The 9685-nt window shown below is 36.1% G+C and overlaps 1 protein-coding gene across 1 annotated transcript; it reads left to right on the top strand.

The window, feature by feature from the left end:
* The first annotated feature begins 6586 nt into the window (after positions 1–6586).
* Positions 6587–8699, top strand: LOC122277473 (vacuolar protein 8-like). Its single transcript, XM_043087451.1, has one exon. It carries the CDS (start codon positions 6705–6707, stop codon positions 8427–8429), a length of 1725 nt encoding a protein of 574 aa, XP_042943385.1. The 5' UTR covers positions 6587–6704; the 3' UTR covers positions 8430–8699.
* Positions 8700–9685: the final 986 nt, after the last annotated feature.

The raw sequence follows: 9685 nt of genomic DNA, 5'->3' as shown, positions 1-9685 counted from the left end.
GAGGATAGAGAAATTCATGCAACCTAGGGATGACCAAATAATATTGTGTTTGATCAGCTTCACAAATATTAGGATACTTGCATATAGAAAATCTGAGAGATGGTTGGTTTATATACCTATAGGGAAGATGGTATCATAGACGAGTTTATGCACATAGTACATAACTCTAATTCAGGAACTGGGCTTTGTAATGGTTGTTTTAAACAAGTGACTGATATACAACCACTATTTCAGATTGGTACGGTTTCAGCTAAGGCAGTTGCATAACAGAGTGTGGCAGAATATTCAACTTCTAAGTATTAGACTAATTGTAATGCTAATAATAATATAGTGGGCAGTTGTATGGGAATATCAACTTAATAATATTGGCAAACCATTCATGATTAATTATAGGTAGATGCTCCACAACTTCGATCTGTGTATGAATGGGGAGACGAAGTAAATGATGCATATAAATAACATGTATATGGGAAGGAGCAATCTTTTGTTTATGTAGAATCAGTAAAATATGTCATGATATATGAATGCATAAATGACCAATAGTGTTTGACAGTAGAAAGTACTTCTTGATCATTTTCAGGCCACTACCTTTTGAGCTGAATGGAGCAACAGGCAGTAACACTCATGTTGGTTTTGCTGAATATATTGAAACTCTTGCTGTATTAATGCTTTGTAATCCGTGTATATGTCCTTCATCCCATCCTTCAAAGAGTCTATAAATTGATCGTAGATATAATTCCCTCATGTACTTGGAATATCAATTGTAAAGAAAATTGTACTGTCCATGGCCTTGATTTCATATGTGCTGAATTAACATTAAGGTTTTAGGTATGAACCCATTTGGTAATGACAATTCATGTTGGGAGATTGCATGCCTGACTTGTGTTGGTACAAGATAAGATAATCTTGTATATCTTGTGAAAGTGGCAATATATAATGTCATGACAGGTTATTATGGATTGTCAATGATAAGTGTATCATTTGTAGTTTTTTCTTTGATGGGAATGATGTATTACTGGGATATGATGAACTGTTTAGCATATTTTTTATAAACTTTGATTTTGTATGTACTTGGATAACAGGATTTTGTGAATGGGGTTGTCATAATAAGTGATGTTTATGACTGATCTGTGAAATTAGTATAATATAGAGGAAACAGGTTATGCACATATTGTCATGAATGGTGCAAATCAAGACAGTTATGCACATAGTACTATTTGCCACCACTCATTCGTATGGCAAAAAACAATAAACTGTATCTTTTTCCCACAAAGAAAATTAATGTGAAAATATATAATTGGACAATAGACCAGTGGATAATAAGCAATAGTCACGAGTTTTGACTGGGGTCGATATAGCTAGTTTCCACCACTGAAACCTTTTCCCATGACCAATGTGTATGGATGTAGCCTTTTCCAGACTAATTGGTTATATCATATTGTGCAATTTCCATTAACACTAAATGGCGGGAAATAATATTTTCTCACAACTAAGCAGAATTTGTTATAATATATTGCCACCAAAACTAAAAGTCCGAAATTCCTTTTTGTCATTATAGAATCCGATGGAGATAAATTTTTTGCCATGTTGTTTGAGACGAATGCTAACATGGAAAAAATGTTTTTCGGACCATGCGTTTGGACACTAAATATCCATTACCCATCATAAAATGTGATGGCAAAAGGTGCAATTTCACAACTACAACCTACTCCGTGATATAATAGGCACCACGGAGTTGGTGGCAAATTTGCAACTGTAACCAAAATATGTAATAACAAATACGTTTTTGCCACCATATTTTCCATGGATAGTCTCGTGGGAAGCATATATATCCCGACCAACAGTCCGTGTGGGAAAAATAATTAAACTTACCACATGTAACTAAATCCAAGTATCGTTTGCCACCACAACATATCAATTTTCCCACTATATGTTTTCGTGGGAAATATTAATCTTTTTCCACGAAAAAAACACATCATGACAAAATAGGATTCCCCACTTATTATATGCCACCAACATCCCACGAATGTAATTTCGTGGGATAAAAATTATTGTGACTTAAAGGTGGCCTTTTCCCACAATGGTCAACCATGGTAAAAAGCTGCTTTTGTTGTAGTGCCTTTTGTAGAATATTTGTACGTCCAGCTGTGTACAGGTTAATGTATTCATATGACTGCTAGCTATATCTAATCTCTCGCGCGTGTGAATGTATATATATTTAAACACCACCAACATACCAATAAAATTATAAATTTTTTCTGTCCATTATTTGATTTATTACAGAAAGGAGGTGCATTGATGAACTTAAGGCGATCACCCTCAATCCACTTCTAAATGTTTATCCACACCTCCATGTATGAATTATCATTTTAGAATTCACAAGATAATAATGACGAGAACTGATGAAAGGTGTAGGTGAGAATTTTGTTTTATATTTTTCTTAGTCGAAGCAAAAAATACTTTGTTTTTAGTGCTTGATTGAGAAAATTTGTGGGGTCAGTAAGATATCACAAGTGTTGCTCATCATCATCGTGATTTTACTTCACAAATTTCTCATCCTTCAAGTCTTCAGAAAAGTTGATCCGATAATCTTGAGAAGGGTTTAGACTTATAGGTTTGGTGGCAGGTCTATTTTTGTATCTTTAGATATCATCATTCAGTGCAAACTGAAACTTTGTGTGTTCCAACCGACATTAACAGTAGTATCTCATGCATTGTTATAACTACGTGTAAGCTAAAGTTGTTGAGCTGTCTCACTCAGATTCGAACCTACAGTTGCAATATCAGCTGAAGAAACAGAGCTGCTAATTTTCGAAAATCTTAGTAATATGCAAGTGATCACGAGGATGAAACAAGCAAAGACTTTGATTAACCAAGTTTTGTTCGCTGCAATCAGTGAAGGCATGAAAATCTTGGATGCATCATGTTTGGAAGGAGTTTAAAATCTTGATGATTTTGGGACTGACCAGGCTGATCTTTCACATTTTCTTCTCATTGACTAGCTGCTAATAAGATATGTAGCAGCTTCTAGAAGTACTACAACAACTGTTTTAAATTAAATTAAACTAATTTAAATGCTAATTGAATATATAATATATATATATATATATAGTTCAGTCAAATGCATGTTAAGGGTCCCAAAGATGGGGATTAAAGTTGTATGCATGCTTAATTATTTTGGGAGAGTCGACATCAACCACTCAACGACGATGAACGAGCTCTTTTAACACATCACATCAGCGTACAAAAATCAACATACAAAAATTGTATATTCTCCTAATTGATCTCGTTTACTGATTATTTGAGTTTAGATAAAGCCAAGTTCAACTCTTTTTTGTCTACCACTAATATATATATATATCTCTATCTATCTATCTACCTTTCTATATATATATATAAGCACATAAAAAAACGACGTGTGTACAAAGCATATCCTCGGTTTTGTCATATCAAAAAGAAAATACCATATTTTGCACACCGACTTTCACATATAACTTTTCAAAATTTAATACTTTTTTAGTTATAGGTCATTAAAATTTGCATATGTACTTGATCATAAGCCTCGTAGAATTACTAAAATAAAATGTTTTTATATTATATATATATATATGGAAATATTTCTAAATACATGATCCAAATTATTCTGGATGCAGTGGACTAATTTCTCTAGATGATCATGAAGATCGATCGTAATTATAAATAAGTAAATATTAATATGCCGAATCCAACAACATTTCGACCCCAAAGTGGTGGTCATGATCGTGAAAACACAACGGTTTCCTATTAAGGATTGACAACACCAAATGATCATGAAGCAAGATATCTGATTTGTCTTATATAATTTTTCATCATTAATATTGGTAGGCATATCTTTTAGCAGCTTGGCCCTCTTTGGAGGATCAGTACTAGAATATCATGAACACAATATATAAATATATAGATATATATATATATATATATTTATATATATTGTCTCGTGTATTTTTCTCTTCAAAGCTAAGATATTATATATACAACCATGTATGCTCGAGTACATATCAAATTTCCCTTCTTCCCTACTCAAAGTTTTCGTAGGCCATCGCTTGCTTGCTTTTGCGTACAAATGGCATTGTACCTAACTCCATAAGCATTAATCCCAACACAGCGTAGAGTCGGTGAGGACGTTTTTTGGTAATTTGGTTTCAGCTTGGAGCTTTAATACAACGATGGCTATCTCCAACGTACACTGTATATCTAATTAAAGCATCTTTCAATTAATTCAAACCCATTAGCATAAGTCATGGTTATAATAACTTTCTCGTGACCTTGCCACCACCTTTTGCAAGAGAGGAATATGGATGGATTGATGGATGTATGGATGGATGGCTGAAAAGGATACTTTGATGCTGACTTTCCCTAGCGCTGCTTGATTTATTATCTTTCATGAGCAAGAATAATATATATATATATATATATATATATATAATACATATTTATATACATATAATACTTTAGACATAATTAAAACTGAATAATTTTGAACACTTTATATTATAAATTAGCATAATCATTGTGATCAGTAGACAACATAAAACCAGGATCCGTGACTAGAAAATTAAATTAGACAACGTCTAAATAATGGCATATATGGATCGATCCTTTAAATGGGTGATTGGATTTCTTTTGTAGCCTAGTAGGTGTCATTTGTCATCTTCCAAGGTTTTAGCAGGCATGGATGATGCTTTTGCCCAACACTTACTCGACGAAAACTACAATGAACTGCACCAATGTAGCTTAACGGTCAATACATGACCCAGAACAAGTGCATGCAGCATGCATGCTTTTCCCTTTGTCATTGTTTTGACACAGTATGAGAGGCAGCTTTTTTTGGCTTTTGTTTAGCTCCTGTCCTCTCATTATCAAAACTTGAAAAAAGAGTTAGAAAAAGAACACTTTTTCTCTTCATTTTGTGGAGATTTTACCTCCACTTAGCATTCAAAAGGTGACTGCCTTCTCAAGGCATCCCAACTAAGGGTTACGGGGCTTCACATGGTTGGGTGGGGACTGTGTCATGCCCCATGCTAAAGGGGTACTGAAAGCTACTCTCTCTCTCTCTCTCTCTCTCTCTCTCTTCCTTGCTTTTCACCTAATCACATCGGTGTCTTTATTAGCAAGAGGTCCATGCAGGTATATTTTGTATGAGAACTGCTGGTTTTTCCTCCTTAGCTCTAGCTAATTAATAAGGTTCCAATATTCACAGCCTTTGTTTCTTCTTTTGCCTTTGTTTCTTCTTTTGCACTTTTTTTTTTCTCCTTTTTTTTCCTTAGCTAGCTTTTGCTTTCGCACTTCCTTCTTCTATATATTCTCTGCGACCCCAATAGTGGAAACGGGCCCTCATTAATTTTCTCGATTGCTTTTTAACCTGATAAAGAAAAGGAAAGTAGGTTGAGTTGATGAACTTAAGTTTCCGGCCTTATTTCGCGAAATTACGCAGCAATTTCCCTCTCGTGAAATCAACTCAATATATCACTTTCTCTATGCATACATCAAATTATTAAGGTTACATGATCTGCATACCGATCTACGATATCTTTCTTCTCCTCTTCTATATCAATGTAAAAGAAATATTTTAAATTAAATAAACTAGGTCATATGCCATCAGGTTATCAAGTTCTTAGTCACAACCAAAATAATTGTTCAACCTAATTTAATTCTCTCATTCAAATGAAATAGACCGACAGCCCAACCTAATTATCCCAACACACATCTTCAATCACATTTTCCATGGGGCATTACCTGAAATAATTAATGGGATCCCATTTGCTTTGTGTCTAATGAATTACCTCAACTGCAGGTAGGGTGGCATTAAATCAATCAATTAGAAGTACTCTCTCCGGATTCCTAACAAGAAGTCTTATAACAAAGCGTGAGACGACATTAATTCCATAAATGCTGCCTAAAACATTATAAGAAAAAATCTTATATATATATATGATCAGTTATTTGTTATGAAAAGTATTATTATTAATTAAATTTAGAAAATTCTCATCTTAAATAATTATTTTCATAATAAATAATCATTTTTTTACGGTTAAAATCAATGATATACAAAGAAAATGATAAGAGTATTGTATTGTTATGAAAAGGAAATTACACATACATAATGATAGTCACAGCTAACTTATAACTTCCACTCTAAATCATGAAATCATCAAATAATAATTAACCAAATTAAGGTAAGCTTGCTTTTACCACACTTGTATTATTATCATTTACATGCTTTTGTAGTTTCTACTTTCTTTGTATATTGCCAAAATATAGTCAAGTACTTCCTTTATAAATCCATATTAACATCCCATTATTAATCTATTCTTGTCGTTTTGTTTGAGCCATCGGGTTTTTGCCCTTTTAATTTATTCCCCGTTTTTATATATGCTCCAAGCTCCCGACAGTGATCCAACCTTTTCACCTCTGCTATGACAGAACTGTCCCTGCACCTCCTTCTTTGACCTGTCAGTATCAGTCACAACCTAGAAGGTTAGTACCGTAAATTCGTACTGGGATCTAATTACTTCCAGCTGCAAATAAAGGATAAGTATGCAAAGACAAGCAGTCAAGACTAAGAGTGCCAATCTGCCAGTCTACGATAATATCTTCAGGGTTCTCATTCGTCTCCAGCACCCGAATCAGGAAATGGGTTTGCTCGAAAACCAGTGAGAACCAAAATGGGTGAAGAAAAACCAGACCGAAGCTCGCCTGAACCATCTGCCGGAATGTCCAGTCTCCGACTTTCCCTTGAGATCTTGTCGTCGTTGATATTATTGTCCCATTCAGTCAAAGTCTTTGCAGCGAAATGGCAGTCGATTCGGGACAAGCTCGAGGAGCTCAACTCGGGTTTAATCGCCACGGAGAACTGCCAGTACTCCGGCCAAAACACAGCGGTCTCAGGCTTAGCATCTGCCATCTTAGTCACACTTAACGAGTGCTACGACCTCGCACGCCGTTGCGTGGATCTCTCTTATAGCGGCAAGCTTCTTATGCAAAGCGACTTGAATGTGATCCTCACGAAGCTCGATCGGCACGTGAAGGACCTATCGGACATGTATACGGCCGGTATTTTGAGTCATGGTAATGCCTTGGTTGTTTCAAAGCCTGGTCGTGGTGCTTGCAGAGACGACATGCGGTTTTATGTGAGAGACTTGTTGACCAGAATGAAGGTCGGTGATTTGGGAATGAAAAGGCAAGCCTTGGTTAATCTGTACGAGGTTGTGGCAGAGGACGAGAAATATGTGAAAGTAATGTTGGAAGTGGACGATGTCGTGAACGTTTTGCTAAATTTTCTTGATTCTCCAGATACGGAGATTCAAGAAGAGTCCACCAAGGTGGTCTCGGTGATCGCCGGGTTCGATTCGTATAAAGGGGTTTTGACCGGGGCTGGGGCAATCGCTCCGTTGATTCGAATTTTGGAGTGTGGTAGTGATTTGGCGAAAGAGGGTTCTGTAAGGTGTTTGAAAAAACTGACCGAGAATTCGGACAATTCTTGGTCGGTCTCGGCTCACGGGGGAGTGACTGCGCTGCTGAAAATATGTGCTGGTGTTGATTGCAAGAAAGAGTTGGTTGGTCCTGCTTGTGGGGTACTGAGAAATCTCATTGGAATTGAAGAAATAAAGCGGTTTGTGATTGAAGAAGGTGCTATTTCGATGTTTATCAAGCTTGCAAGGTCTAAGGATGAAGCTTTGCAGATGATAGCAATTGAATTCCTTCAAACTGTAGCATTTGGAGATGAATTGATCCGGGAAATAGTGATTAGAGATGGAGGCATTCGCACATTAATACGTGTCGTGGATCCTAAATGGTCTTATTCATTAAAAAGCCGGGAGATAGCATTGAGAGCAATTGAGAGTTTGTGTTTCTCGTCCGCGAGTGCCGTGAAAAGCTTGATGAATTATGGTTTTGTGGATCAGCTTATGTACTATATTCGATATGGGGATGTTTCAGTTCAGGAATTGGCACTCAAGGTGGCGTTCAGGCTAAGTGAGACATCAGAGGAGGCCAAGAAAGCAATGGGTGATGCGGGGTTTATGCCTGAGCTTGTTAAATTTCTCAATGCGAAGTCATTTGAAGTTCGGGAAATGTCAGCTGAGGCACTCTCTGGCATGGTCTTGCTCCCTAAAAATCGAAAGAGGTTCGTGCAGGATGATCGGAATATTGGGTTGCTCTTGCAACTGCTCAACTCAGAGGAAGAAGATTCAGGTAGCAAAAGGTTCCTGCTGTCCATATTAATTTCATTAACAAGTTGCAATAGTGTGAAAAGAAAAATTGTCAATTCTGGGTATATGGAAAACTTAGAGAAACTTGCACAAGCCGACGTTTCCGATGCTAAGAGACTTGTCAAGAAGCTGTCCACGAACAGATTCCGCTTAATGTTGAGTGGAATCTGGCATTCTTGAATGTAATTTATTTTTATCTTTTCTTCTATGTTTTTTTTTTTTTTTCTTTTAAATCTTTATAGGTATATATCTGCATAAGTGCTTGCCAAATTTTTCTTTCTTCTCTTCCTTTTTTTTTTTTTTTGCCCTTTTTGTCTATGTTTCTTCCTTCCACGCAAAAAAAGTTTTCCTCTTGCAAAAACAGGTTTAGAACAGCTTTTTGTTAAAGATTGTAACTGCAACTCTGCAGGTAGATATCAAATAAAAGCTGCTGTTACAGGTTTCCGATAACATATGTTTCATTGCATTGTTGAATCCAATTGCTGTTATGTAGCAAAGAAGAAATAGTAATGATAACATGTAAGTTAGTTGGATATAGAAAGGTCATGAATCTTTTGCATTTTTGAAGAGGATGCACATGGGATGGACATGACAAACTGATAGGCATGTGAGTGGTGACTATCAATCTTAAGTCTAGCTATAATTATGAACAAAAAAAAGATAGTGATGGATGAAGTTTCCTGCTGTATTTGCTTGTCGTTTAGCCAGCCTTGTCTCCTTGTCATAGCAGTTTTATATTGGTAACAAGGAATTATGTTTTATCCTTCTGACAATATGCCGACTTTGTTAATATATTTTTGCATCTCATCTATCTATCTACCTGAATATTATGGCATTTTGAGGCACGATTCAGGAACTGTGATTTTTTATTATCTTTACTCAAATTTAAGAATAAGTTAGAGAGGATCTCTCATTGGACCCTCAATTCTTAACCAAATCAGTTGTTTGTACTGTGGATCTGTAAAATAAGATAAATTCCGGTTCTATTTTTTCTCTTTCCTGTTTTCATGATCTTTTTTTGGTTCAAGATCCTCATAGAAAGGCACCCAACACCTTATGATGTGCCATGCTTACATGTAACTGGTTAACTGTTTGTCTTTCTTTATTCCTTTTCTCTGCGGTCAGCGCCCGGCTGAGGAGGACAGGAGACCCCCACACTGTCTTTCCCCAACATTCGGATTCCCTCCCACTCACCCACTCTCTATTGGAAACTTTTATTAGTTTTTTCCCCTTCCTCTGAACAGAGAAGTGAAAAATATTGTCGTTACAAGGCCGAGTCTCAGAGATAACGTTGGGCCTTGGGTGACTACTGTCCCAATAACTATCGCGCGAATCCACACTATTCGTTTAACAGAATTTGTTGCATTTTAAGAATATAATACAAATATTTAAATTTATCTCTTTTCAGTTTAAGATTTTAGAATAAGTGGTGAGTT

The sequence above is a fragment of the Carya illinoinensis genome, chromosome 9 (genome assembly GCF_018687715.1).
Source record: "Carya illinoinensis cultivar Pawnee chromosome 9, C.illinoinensisPawnee_v1, whole genome shotgun sequence".
NCBI lineage: Eukaryota > Viridiplantae > Streptophyta > Magnoliopsida > Fagales > Juglandaceae > Carya > Carya illinoinensis.
This window is presented reverse-complemented; position numbering and strand designations above follow the sequence as displayed.

What these genes read in the sequence shown, in the direction of transcription:
- LOC122277473 (XM_043087451.1), top strand. Translation starts at nt 6,705, where the DNA reads ATGGGTGAAGAAAAACCAGACCGAAGCTCGCCTGAACCATCTGCCGGA.